Source organism: Aythya fuligula, chromosome 29 (genome assembly GCF_009819795.1).
Source record: "Aythya fuligula isolate bAytFul2 chromosome 29, bAytFul2.pri, whole genome shotgun sequence".
Lineage (NCBI taxonomy): Eukaryota > Metazoa > Chordata > Aves > Anseriformes > Anatidae > Aythya > Aythya fuligula.
The window spans coordinates 2769515-2783236 of record NC_045587.1 but is presented as its reverse complement, the minus strand read 5'-3'; the positions used below and the strand labels follow the sequence as shown (position 1 = coordinate 2783236).

At 49.1% G+C, this 13722-nt stretch overlaps 1 protein-coding gene and 1 pseudogene across 1 annotated transcript; one reads left to right on the top strand and one right to left on the bottom strand.

Annotated features, from left to right (window-relative positions):
- Window positions 1-692: 692 nt before the first annotated feature.
- LOC116499888 lies at window positions 693-1619 on the bottom strand (annotated as a pseudogene).
- An 11377-nt stretch (window positions 1620-12996) lies between these two features.
- LOC116499887 (olfactory receptor 14J1-like) lies at window positions 12997-13722 on the top strand. The gene has a single exon (XM_032204736.1). It carries the CDS (start codon window positions 12997-12999, stop codon window positions 13720-13722), a length of 726 nt encoding a protein of 241 aa, XP_032060627.1.

The following is a 13722-nucleotide window of genomic DNA, read 5'->3' as shown; positions in this document are numbered from 1 at the left end:
GTGCGTACGATGTGCCTGCAGATAGCAGCAGCAGCAAAGGGTTTCTGTTCCTGTGTCTCTCCTGCACCTGGACAGGCCCTGCTCTTCTCCCAGCACATCCTATGTGCCAGGGAGCCTTTGGGACTCTCTTTGAGAACGTTCTGATGTGACAGCAACTCCGAAAGATGACGTGAGCCTTCAGGCACGGCCCTTTTAGGAGGGAAATTCTGTTCTGGAGGCCAGCTGTGTCACTCTAGTGCCCACTGCCTGTCCCTGCCTGCAGTCCCAGCACAGCCCCACAGCAGCTCTGGCACCAAGCTACAGGAGCATCCAGGCCTTAAACTGCCAACAGGGCTCAGCAGGAGAGGGTGGCAGTGGCAGGAGAGCAGCTCTGCATTGTCCCAGTGCTAGTGCTCTCGGGCTGGACTGCTGGGCCATTACTCTTTTCTCCTCCACCTCTGCACACAGGCACTGCCTCTGCAGCCACAGGAAACATCTCAGAGGAAGGATATAAGACAAAAAAAGGCACTTTAATTCATTTAAATACTCAAGCAAAATGAAGAATTATATTTCTCTGTGGAAAACATCCAATAAAATAAAATTGAGAATAAAACAAAACTACCATGACAACACAAGAACATAAGACCCACCGGCTTCGCCTATCATGAATAAAATTACAAGTGGTTTACAGAAAAAGGCAGGCAATATATTGGTCAAGAAAAACACCCAGTCATCACTTTCCACATGGCAATCTTGATCTCCTTGTTCCTCATGCTGTAGATGAAGGGGTTCATTACTGGAGGCACCACCAAGTACAGAAATGCCAGAACAAAATCCAGGGAAGGGGAGGAAATAGATGGGGGCTTCAGGTGGGCAAAAATAATTGTGCTGAGAAAGAGGGAGACCACAGCCAGGTGAGGGAGGCATGGGGAAAAAGCTTTTTGCCGTCCCTGCTACGAGGGGATCCTCAGCACAGCCCTGAAGATCTGCACATAGGACAGAGCAATGAAAACAAAACACCCCAACAATAGAAAAGCAGTAACTGTAGTAAGTTGAACTTCCCTTAGGTAAGAGTCTGAGCAGGAGAGCTTGAGGATCTTGGGCATTTCACAGAAGAACTGGTTGAGGGAATTGCCACAGCAGAGAGGCAATGAAAATGCATTGGCAATGTGCAGCACAGCGTGAAGAAAGCCACTGCCCCAGGCAGCTGCTGCCATGGTGGCACAAGCTCTGCTGTCCAGGAGGGTCCCGTAGTGCAGGGGCTGGCATATGGCAACGTAGCGGTCATAGGCCATGATGGTGAGAAGGCAATACTCTACTGACATCAAGAAGAATAAAAAAAAGAGCTGTACAGCACATCCATGATATGAGATGGCCCTGGTGTCCCAGAGGAAATTGGCCATGGCTTTGGGCAGAGTGATGGAGATGCAGCCCAGGTCGAGGAGGGCGAGGTTGAGGAGGAAGAAGTACATGGGGGTGTGCAGGCGGTGGTCACAGGCTATGGCAGTGAGGATGAGTCCGTTGCCCAGGAGGGCAGCCAGGTAGATGCCCAGGAAGAGCCCAAAATGTAGGAGCTGCAGCTCCCGCGTTTCTGTGAATGCCAGCAGGAGGAACTCGGTGATGGAGCTGTTGTTACACATTTATTGCCCCTGAGCAAGGTAGTCTGTCCAAAAGAAGAAGTGACATTGTAAAATTTAAGGACTTCTCTGACCAAAATACTTTGCACATCTCATAGAGCAGTCACACAGAACACATTCTTTCCCACTCCTTTCACAGGAAGAGCTTTCTGCAGCTGCTTGGCTTACCTCTGCTTGGTGTTCTGAGGGTGCCAAAAGAAGCAGGGGGCTGTGCTGTGGGCTCTGCAGCAGTCAGTCCTGGTGTAGACAGGTAAAAAGGAACCCTGAGTGATCTGAGAAGTCCACTGGGCAAGGACATGTCCCTGCCTGCAGGACAGGAGAAGGTCAAATAACTCCTTAAGAAACAACAAAGGTGGTGTCTGTATGCTGAGGTGAGTGAGGTGCCTCAGACCAGCAGCAATGCTCAAGGAGCCTTTGTCTCTACTAAAGATGTTCTTACTCCATTACCATCCTTCTGCCTCAGCACATGGGCAGGAAAATGAAGCAGATTCTAAAAAGTGCATTGCCTTCAGGTAGCTCTTGCCGGGCAGTTCTGCAGTGCAGTGCCCTAGGGTGGTGTGGGGCTGTGAGCAACCTGCCCCAGGCAGCAGGCTCTGGGCAGCAGCAGGACCCTGCCCTGCCCTGTGGTACCAGGGGGGCTCCTTCCACCTGCAGCTTCTCCCCGCAGCCCCTGGGCAGCTCCCCAGGCAGGCTGATTGTGGAGACTGGCAGGTAGCAGAGGCCCTGCCGCGGCACACAGCCTCTGGGGCACAGCAGGGACCCTGCTCTGCACCACAGCCCTGGCCACCCCTGCCTGCATCCCCGGCTTCACAGCCTGCAGACGGCCTCAAGAGAAGGGAGCCCTCGGGCCCTGCACGCTGACCCTGCAGCACACAAGCCCTGCATGCCCTTCAGCTCCAACACCAAGCGTCCTCCTGACACCTCCCATCAGCTGAGGGCTGTGCCAGCTCCAGGAGAGCCTGGCAGGGTGTGCAGCAGCATTGCCCTGCACCCAGAGACTTACCATGGGGAGGTGGCTGGGAAGATTTCTCCCTCTGCCAGCTCTCCCCTGCCTTCCTATTCCAGGCTGCCCTGAACCTCTCTCCCCCTTCTCTCCTCTCCCCATGCCAGCTGCACGCAGTGCCCCCAGCAATGCTGTGCCTGGCAGAGGAGTTTTATCTGGGTGGCTGAAGCAGCTTCTCAAGTAGTCCAAGTCTGATGCAAACTCCAAAGCCTCTCACAGTGCTAACGGTCCCACTGAGGGACATTACTGTCAAGGCCTCCCCATGGACTTGTTAGAGCAGAAAAGGGCAGGCAGTGATGACGGGGAGACCAAGGCCCAGGAAAGGTGGCCCTGATGCTGAGGAAACCTCGATGTGTCCCATGAAGTCCAACAGTCGGGCCCTGACCCCAGCCTCTGGGAAGGGAGACCCTGTCCCTCCAGCGGGGTTTAGGGCTCTTCCTCGGTCAATGCACGGTGGGTAAGGGCAGTGCCAAGTACAAGGCTACAGGAGGACATCTCCTAGGCTCCTGGAGGGGGTTGAGGAGGCACTGAGGTCCTACTGCTGTAAGGATGAGGTGTCTCATCATAGGCATCACTGACAGACACAAGGGCCAGAGCCCATCAGACAAAGCTGTTGGCTCCTTCGGGGGCTTTCATCTTGCAAAAGATCCTTGACAATAACCACCATAGGCTGTCCTATACTGTCACATGTCTGCACCTGTTTCCCTGCAGGACATAGATATCCACCTCGCTTCCCCACATTGCTCTCACCTGAGCACCTCCCTGCCTTGACTGATGTCTCTCAATCTGCCCTCAGTAATCTATGAAATACAAAGCCAGGGCCTGATCCAGACATCCCTAGAGAGGGAGGGAGGAGGGTGAGTGATCCTCTACAACGATTTCGTAGAGGTAAGAGGCTGCAGGTAATGTTGATGCTGCTTTAACACTGAATTAAAACATTGATGTAAGGCCATTAGCCAATTTTAAAGAGTAACCAATTTTAAAGAGTAACCAATTTGTAGAGTGCCCAATTTTAAAGAGTTTTAAAGAGTAATCCCTAAAACTAAATGCTACTCCAACACCCTGACAGGAATCCCCTATTCTAATGTTTGAACTCAAAGGGTTCCATGAAGCAAAATTCAGCCCATAGTCTTTCGCCCTTGCCTTTACTCTTGTGCTCACCCTAATCCCTGCCTTCAATACTAGCATTAACATGCTCTATTAAACCCAAACTTCTAGGCAGATGTAAAACAAAAAACTATTCCACAAAGCTTGCCCATAGCCTAACCACAGACCTGATACCACAAGCAGAACGACACATTTGCTAAATTTCTAATCCAGAAAAGTGAGCCCTAGTCTCTAAGGGACTAGAGAGGTCAGCTCTGCCTCAGGATCTCCTGCCCCAGCAGGAGGAATGTGACTGTGGCAGGGACTGTGAGGTCACTTCTGTCTCTGCAGTGGATAGGGCAGCAGCAGGAACGTGTCACAGAAAGGGAGTGTGAGGTCTCTTCTGTCTGTAGCTGGCAGGTCACCCTTGCCTTCTCCCTGGGATCTGTACTTTTGTGCGGACATCTGCCAGTGGCCCTGCTAGGCCAGCAGAAGGCACCTGGCTGGCATGCTGACTGTGGGATCCCCTCTGCCTCCATACCCAGGAGGACCCAGACAGAAAGAAGGCCCACATATGCCCTTCTGCTTGAGTCCACGACTGGACAGCAGGAGGCACAAGGCTTGGCTGTGTAAGAAATGGCTCTGTCTTCAAAATAGGACTATAATCAAAGTTTACAATTTATTAAAGGAATAGAGCTAAGCAAACAGCGCTGGGTGCACTGGGAGTCTCTGCTCCACCAAGATGCACACCAGTTACATCAAGCAGATGATTTTTATGTTCCTAGGCTGATACAAATTCATTACTACTTCTAAAAAAAAACAGGGTTATTTTAATTAGTTTCTGGAATCCAAACCCTCCTACTGGAGCATGCGTATCAGTCTCTGGTGGTCCCTCTGGGGGTCTCTGAGGGTCTTTCATGCTGAAGGCTCATAGTCTTCCTCCCTCTTGTCCTTCTCCTTTGTCCAACTTGGTTGTATGTCAGAGACTTGTGCAGCGTCCCCTGCAAGCTTTGTCTTTTAGTTGTTTTTAGTTGAGCTCTCCCCATCTCCTTAATCTCCTGGCCAGATATCAGAGACTTGCATAGTGTCCCATGCAATAGTCATAATAGTTAGCAGTTATTCTGAACCCCCCAGACATCAGAGACTCCAAGGAAAAGCCTACAAATACATTTCCCTTCAAACTCTCTATTGACACGAATTGCTAAAACATTCCTTTGCAAGATACAAGAATTATATACATTAACCACTCTGTTTTTCTTAGACTTGTGGTTATACAAGTGTATGTAAGACAGAAGGTCACATTCATCATACCATGCGGCCCTAGCATTGTTCCATACTGACACGAATCAGATGAACATATCTCACAACTGCATGTAGCCAAGAAGCTGCAAGAGCAGCAGTCAGCCCATGGCTTTAAAAATGCTGGTGAGGTGACTTCTGTCTTGTTGATTGCTGCACCCATGGGCTGAGGCCAACTGCATGAAGTTCAACAAGGCCAAGTGCTGGGTCCTGCACTTGGGGCACAAGAACCCCATGCAATGCTGTGGGAAGGGTGGCTGGACAGCTGTCCAGGGGAAAAGGACCTGGGGATATTGGTGGAGGGAGGACAAGGATCTATTAGATCTGTGCCCCATCCCTTGATGCATTCAAGGCCAGTTTGGATGGGGCTGTCAGCAACCTGATCTAGTGGAAAGTTTCCCTGCTCATGAGAGGTGAGTTGGAATTATGTGATCTGTAAGGTCTTTTCATCCCCAAACTGTTCTGTGATTCTGTAATGAAACACAGCACCATTCCAGCTACTAGGAAGAAAAATTAACTCCATCTCAGACAAAACTAAGAAAATATCCAGCACTTATTCCATACAATCTATGTCATGCTCAGCTCTGTCACTTTCTGATTAATCACCACCACCTTTCCTGTCTTTTGATACACACACAAAAATATCATGACCTTAGTCGATTGGTGTCAATAATAATAATAATAATAATAATAATAATAATAATAATAATAATTCCTTTTGCGTTCTATTAAATTGCCTTTATCTCAACGCATGAACTTTTACTTTTTTTTTTTTTTTTTTTTTTTCCCTCTAAGTTCTCTCCTCTGTCCCATTGGATGAATAGCTTTGTAGTGCTGAGCTGCCTGCAGGGTCAAACCACAGCAAGTCTTCTTGGTGCCTAGCGTGGAGCACAAAGGTTGAGATGCCAGATCTGACAAGAGCGTTTTAAAAATAAATTGTTATAAGCATTAGATCAGTTTAACAGTTGCTGATCACAATATTGATCTTTTTGATCTGGGGTCTGTTGTGCTTCTTTTCAAAACTGTGTTGTATAGCACATTAGTAACTTCCATGTCATGCTGTTTATCAGTTCTGGGGGCTGGTTTAAGGTTACTGTTTTGCTGTACTGGATAACACTGACTTCTGATAGGATCAAATTATTGCCCCCTCAATACCTCAGAAACCATCTCTTCATCTCTTGGAAACTATTAAGAATTACAGTCTTTGCCTTTTCTCCTCAGGGAGTAAATCTATGCAGGGTGGTGGGGGATGCTTTTCCCCACTTCTTCACTCTCCCTTTCTCCTTCACCTCATGCTTCTCTTCCAGGCTAATTACAATAGCTCTTCAAAGCTTTGAATATCCTTGGGATGGTCAAACCAGCATGTTCCTATTTTTAGGTCTCCTGAATGCAATTCAGTTTTTGTTTAAGTTTAAACAATTACTTAAATGTGCCATCCAGAGATCTGTCCAGAGGCAGGAAAGTTAGGAGTGGCAGGGAGAGTTCGAGGATCTGGGCAGACACCTAGAGCAGTGGGCACATCTAGTGCTTTGGAACTTCACCTCTGAGTAAGTGCAGAATCCTAAAAAAAAATGTGAAATGCTTAGAAATTTGTGTCATCACCTCAGCAATTCCAAAGAGACACAAATCACTTCTTTACCAAAAGGGTTGTTAGACATTGGAACAGGCTGCCCAGGGAAGTGGTGGAGTCACCATCCCTGGAAGTCTTTAAAAGGTGTTTAGATGTAGAGCTTAGGGATATGGTTTAGTGGGGACTGTTAGTGTTAGGTCAGAGGTTGGACTCGATGATCTTGAGGTCTCTTCCAACCTAGAAATTCTGTCATTCTGTGATTCTGTGGTTTTGACAGTGTGAGCATGGAGAGGCCATGAGAAAATGGGATGCAAAAATCGACCTCCGCCCTAGAGGCAATGATACAAGAAGTGCAAGGAAGAATATTGGCAAAAAGGGGTTCTTCTGAGAAAACTGCTGCTCCAGTTTCTACGAGCAGGACTAGAAGGGTCCAGCCTCAAGCCAGAGGGAAGAAGGGGGCAATTGAGTGTATTGGACTTTGAGGATTATTGGCCTGGCACATCAAACACACAGAAAAATCAGGCTGTAGTGGACAGCGGCGCACAGTGTACCCTAAAGCAATCAAATTATAAAGGGGAAGTACCCATTTGTATTTCCAGAATGACAGGAGGTTCCCAACAGTTAACTGTATTGGAGGCTGAAGTGAGTTAAACTGTGTGCCAAAAGAGTGGCAAAAGCACCTCACTGAGACTGGTCCAGATGCTCTGTTTAAGTCTCTTCCAGCCTAGATGATTCTGTGATTCTGTGCATCCTTGGCATCGATTACTTCAGGAACGTGTACTTCAAACATCCAAAAGTTTACTGGATGGACTTTGGGCATGACTCCCTGGGAGACAGAGGACATCAAGCAGTTGTCTATCTTGCCCACTCTCTCACAGGTCCCTTCTGCTGTGGAGTTGCTGGTGGCCAAGGATCAGCGGGTGCCAATCGCTACCACAACAGTGCACCTGAGGCAGTATTGCATTAACAGAGACTCCCTGATTCCCATCTATGAGCTGGTTCATTGACTGGAGAGCCAAGGAGTGATCAGCAACACTTACTCAAATTTTGATAGTCTAATATGGACATTGCAAAATTCTAATGGTGAGTGGAAGATAACGGTGCACTTCTGTGGCCTGAATGAAGTCCCACCACCACTGAGTGCTGCTGTACCAGGCATGCTAGAACTTCATTCAGTATGAACTGCAGTCAAAGGCAGCCAAGTGCTATGCCACAATTAATATTGTTAATGCATTTTTCTCCATCCCTTTGGCAGCAGTGTGAAGGCAACACTTTGCTTTCACATGGAGGGTTGTCCTGTCTACCTGGAATCTGGTGTCCCAGGGCTGGAAGCACAGCCCTACTTTTTCCATGGGCTGATCCAGACTGCCCTGGACCATGGGGAAGCTCCTGAACACCTCCAACATACTGATGTCATCATCACATGGGGCAACACAGCAGAAGTTTTTGAGAAAGGGAAGCAAATGTTCCAAATCCTTCTGTGTGATATATGTTCGTCTGATTTGTGTCAGTATGGAATGGTGCTAGGGCCGTATGGTATGATGAATGTGACCTTCTGTCTTACATACCCTTGTATAACCACAAGTCTAAGAAAAACAGAATGGTTAATGTATATAGTTATTGTACCTTGCAAAGGAATATTTTAACAATTTGTGTCAATAGAGAGCAGTTCTGTCTGTCTCTGGGTCCTGCACTGGCAATTTAATTCTTCCACAGATGTGGTTTCTTCCTTTTCCTCCCAGTGTCCCAGTCTCCCCCTCATTATAGTCAATTTATCAAATCTTCAGAAATATTCCTCAAATCCATGAGCCTATTTGCTTTTATTATTCCGAACTCTTAATCCTAACAGTTACAGCCTTTTTGCCTTCTTTGTGGTTGATTTAGCATTGCTATAGATGTGACTGGAGTGTCCCTGTGAATGGCCTGTGAGGAATGTTTTAACAACACGTGAAGTGTCAATAGAGAGCTATTTGTATTTGTATGTTCTTTCTTTGAAGTCTCTGATATCTGGGGGTTTCAGAACAACTGCTAACAACTAGTAACTGTTATGACTTCTGAATGGGACACTATGCAAGATCCTGATATCTGGCCAGGTGAACAGGAGATTAAGGAGAAGAAAGAAAGAAGCTGAAGGATGGCTAGAAGACAAAACTTGCAGGGGACGCTGTGTAATCTTTTGACATGCTGCCAAGGAGTACAAAGGGGAAGGACAAGAAAAAAAACCTGAGAGGAAGACTATGAGCCTTCAGCATGAAAGACCCCCAGGAGGACCACTGGAGACTGATGCGCATGCTCCAGTAGGAGGGTTTGGAACCCGGAAGCTAATTATAATAACCTGGATTTTTTTAGAAGTAGTAATGAATATGTATTAGCCTAGGAGCATAAAAATCAGCTACTTGATGTAACTGGTGTGCGTCTAGGTGGAGCGGAGACTCCCGACGCACCCAGAGCTGTTTGCTTAGCTCTATTCCTTTAATAAATTGTAAACTTTGATTATAATCCTATTTTGGGACTGAGCATTCTGAAAGCTTGTATTGCCCTAAACCAAAGAAAGGTCAAGGGACCTGCACAGGAGATCCTAGACCAGGCTGGCCAGGTTCTGGGGGACTGCTGCATTGAGACAGGCTGGGCATTGGTCAGTGGGTGATGAGCAATTGTATTGTGCATCATTTGCTTTATGCATGTCATAATCATCATAATAAAATGTATTATTATTTATTGTTATTGTGTCAGTTAATCTTATATTTCATTTTCTATCCTTCTAAATTGTCTATATTTCAACAAATAAGTGGTGGTGGGTGTGAGCTAACATCGCTGTGTTGCTTAGGTGCCCGACAGGTTAAAGCACAAGTTTGACAACCAAACATTAGTAGAAAAAATCGCATTTCTAAAATCAGTCTCTCCCCTGTTCAGACAGGAGCAGTCAGTGATAACTTCAGTCTGCCTAAAACACCACAACCCAGGAGAGACCCTGCTGCCTTTGGGAGCTGTCAGCCCTGAGGCCTTGCGGAGGCAGCCCAATGGCACAGAGCAAGTGATGCTATGGTCTTCCCTATGCAGGCCCATAGGGAAAACCATGCACACTGTGCCGCTGAGCTGGGCCGGGCTCCTGGGCCCAAGGGGAGCTCCTGGCAAGCGGGCAGCGCTGCAGAGAGACAGCTGTGCCCAGGAGCAGCTCCTCTGCACAGTGCAGAAGGGCTGGGAGCTCTGACCGCAGGTGGCACAGGGAGAGGAGAGAAGGAGAGAGGGCTTGGAGGCAGTGAGGAGCGCAACAACAGAGGGCAGCGTGTGGCAGGACACAACTGCAGGCTCTTGACACCGTGAGTCTCTGGCAGCAGGGCAATGCAGGTGGGGTTGCCAGAGGGGTCTTCTACAGCTGGCACATCAGATGGCTGATAGCATCTGTCAGGATGGGTCTCTCTGCTTCTCCAGCGAGGAGTAGAAGATGCTTTAGAGAATGGCATTTCACAGAATCACAGAATGACAGAATTTCTAGGTTGGAAGAGACCTCAAGATCATCGAGTCCAACCTCTGACCTAACACTAACAGTCCCCACTAAACCATATCCCTAAGCTCTACATCTAAACACCTTTTAAAGACTTCCAGGGATGGTGACTCCACCACTTCCCTGGGCAGCCTGTTCCAATGTCTAACAGCCCTTTCGGTAAAGAAATTCTTTCTAACATCCAACCTAAAACTCCCCTGGCGCAACTTAAGCCCATTCCCCCTCGTCCTGTCACCAGGCACGTGGGAGAATAGACCAACCCCCACCTCTCTACAGCCTCCTTTAAGGCATGTGTAAAGAGCAATAAGGTTGCCCCTGAGCCTCCTTTTCTCCAGGCTGAACAAGCCCAGCTCCCTCAGCCGCTCCTCATAGGACTTTTTCTCCAGGCCCCTCACCAGCTTCGTCGCCCTTCTCTGGACCCGCTCAAGCACCTCCATGTCCTTCTTGTAGCGAGGGGCCCAAAACTGAACACAGTACTCGAGGTGCGGCCTCACCAGAGCCGAGTACAGGGGGACGATCACCTCCCTAGCCCTGCTGGTCACACTGTTCCTGATACAAGCCAGGATGCTGTTGGCCTTCTTGGCCACCTGAGCACACTGCTGGCTCATATTCAGCCGACTATCCACCAATACTCCCAGGTCCTTCTCTGCCTAGCAGCTCTCCAACCACTCCTCTCCCAGCCTGTAGCTCTGCTTGGGGTTATTGCATCCCAGGTGGAGGACCCGGCACTTGGCCTTGTTAAACTTCATGCAGTTGGCCTCAGCCCATCGGTGCAACCTATCCAGATCTTCCTGCAGAGCCTTCCTACCCTCAAGCAGATCGACACACGCACCTAACTTGGTATCATCTGCAAACTTACTGAGGGTGCACTCAATGCCCTCGTCCAGATCATTGATGAAGATATTAAAGAGGACCGGCCCCAGCACCGAGCCCTGGGGAATGCCACTAGTGACTGGCCTCCAACTGGATTTGACTCCATTTACCATGACTCTTTGGGCCCGGCTATCCAGCCAGTTTCTAACCCAACGAAGCGTGTGCCAGTCCAAGCCAAGAGCAGCCAGTTTCTTGAGGAGAATGCTGTGGGAGACGGTGTCAAAAGCCTTGCTGAAGTCAAGGTAGACCACATCCACAGCCTTTCCCTCATCCACCAAGTGTGTCACTTTGTCATAGAAGGAGATCTGGTTCGTAAAGCAGGTCCTGCCTTTCATAAACCCATGCTGACTGGGCCTGATCGCCTGCTTGTCCTGCAAGTGCTGCGTGATGACTCTCAAGAGAATCTTCTCCATGAGCTTCCCTGGCACTGAGGTCAAACTGACAGGCCTGTAGTTTCCCGGGTCTGCCCTCCGGCCCTTCTTGTAGATGAGCGTCACGTTTGCTAGCCACCAGTCAACTGGGACCTCCCCCAATAGCCAGGACTGCTGATAAATGATGGATAGTGGCTTGGCCAGCTCCTCTGCCAGTTCTCTCAGTACCCTCGGGTGGATCCCATCCAGCCCCATCGACTTGTGCACATCCAAGTGCCGTAGCAGGTCACCAACCAGTTCTTCATGGATAGTGAGGGCCACATCCTGCTCCCCATCCCCTTCCACCTAGATTGTTCAAGAGGAAGACCAAGGCAGGGTCTACCTGAAAGGCAAGACTTCGTCTGTAGCCTGTGCTTGAAGAATCCTGCAGTGGAGGGGAGGCAGGTTTCATGGTAATGGGTTGTCAGGATTGTACTGGAGACTGAGACTCCTAGAGCATTGCAGTGATGGATCAATATGTCATTAACGAACTTCATAAAATCCCTTCCCACACCTCAGCGCATGGACTGCACCAACATCATCATAGCAGTCCTCTCAGGTTTTATCCTAGGCGATCTTTAGGAGCTGCAACTCTCCAATGCCCAGTGCACTGTCTTTGGGAGGTGTCTGCCAGCTTGAGGTGATCACAGATCAATTGCAATGAGCAGGAGCTGCCTCCTCTGCAGGCAGAGCTGCAGCACAGGAGGGTCTGCTGAGTGTCCGGCTGTCCGTCTGTCTGGCCTTGCCTCCCCTTGCAGCAGCACGCTGGCATTCCTCCTGGCTTCTCCACTTGGCTGTGCTGCTGCTATTCTTGTTTGCAGGCTGGCTGGGGATGGGGGTTTCACATGCATGTGGAATGAGCCCTCAGTGTGCTTGGGGGAAGGTGAGTACAGGGACAGGGTGAGGGGTCAGGAGATGTGCACTTTGAGCCTGGCTTCTTCTGCCCTCAGCAGTGTTCGTGTTCTTCTTGGGTGAACCTACGTTTGCAGTTGGCCTGCAGAACAGATCAACTGAAACCATGGAGAGGATCCACAGGATCCACAGTATTTCACTTGCAATGAAGGAGAAATGTGCAGGATTTCTGCCTTAGAGACTCTCCACATAAGTGGTGGGTAAGCTAGAAGAAAAGTTACAAGTCCACCTATCTTCTTTACCTATTGGTGTAGGACAGGGTCTGGCCTGCACTGCCCAGAGCAGAGTCATCTGCTCCAAAGGACAGCCTCAGGCAGCATCAATCCAAATGCAAGAAAGGGATCTGCCAAATGTCTTCTTGGAAGTGAGTTAGCATGTTTGGAGTCTTAAATGAGAAATGGAAAACCTATTTCTCATGTAATTCTATTATTAATAAACATCGTCTTTCTGTTCCTTGAGCAGGACCCCAAGCCTAGAAAGAGCAAATGCCCAACATCAGCTCTGTGAGTGAGTTCCTCCTGCTGGCATTCACAGACAAGCGGGAGCTGCAGCTCCTGCACTTCATGCTCTTCCTGGGCATCTACCTGGCTGCCCTCCTGGGCAACGGACTCATCCTCACCGCCGTAGCCTGCGACCACCGCCTCCACACCACCATGTACTTCTTCCTCCTCAACCTCGCCCTCCTTGACCTGGGATCCATCTCCACCACTCTGCCCAAAGCCATGGCTAATTCCCTCTGGGACACAAGAGTTATCTCCTATGAAGGTTGTGTTGCACAGGTGTTCTTTTTAGTCTTCTTCTTTGGTTCAGAGTATTCTCTTCTCATCACCACGGCCTATGACCGCTACGTTGCCATCTGCCAGCCCCTGTACTACGGGAGCCTCCTGGGCAGCAGAGCTTGTGCCACCATGGCAGCAGCTGTCTGGGGCAGTGGCTTTCTCAATGCTGTCCTGCACACAGCCAGTACATTTTCCCTGCCCCTCTGCCAAGGCAATGTTGTGGACCAGTTCTTCTGTGAAATCCCCCAGATCCTCAAGCTCTCCTGCTCAGATGCCTACCTCAGGGAAGGTCGGCTTATCATGTTTAGTGCCTCTTTAACCATTGTATGTTTTGTTTTCATTGTGCTGTCCTATGTGCAGATCTTCAAGGCATTGCTTAGGATGCCTTCTGAGCAGGGCTTGCACAAAGCCTTTTCCATGTGCCTCCCTCACCTGGCTGTGGTCTCCCTGTTTCTCAGCACTGTCCTGTTTGCCCACTTGAAGCCCCCCTCCATCTCTTCCCCATCCCTGGACTTGGTGGTGTCATTTCTGTACTCGGTGGTGCCTCCAGCTGTGAACCCCATCATCTACAGCATGAGGAACCAGGAGCTCAAGGATGCCTTGAGGAAACTGATGCATTGTTGTGTTTCAGAATCAAGAAATTGCCCTTCGTCCTCTGCACATGACTGA

Bases quoted from the DNA above. Each gene is read 5' to 3' on its own strand.
- LOC116499887 (XM_032204736.1), top strand. From the start codon at position 12,997: ATGGCTAATTCCCTCTGGGACACAAGAGTTATCTCCTATGAAGGTTGT.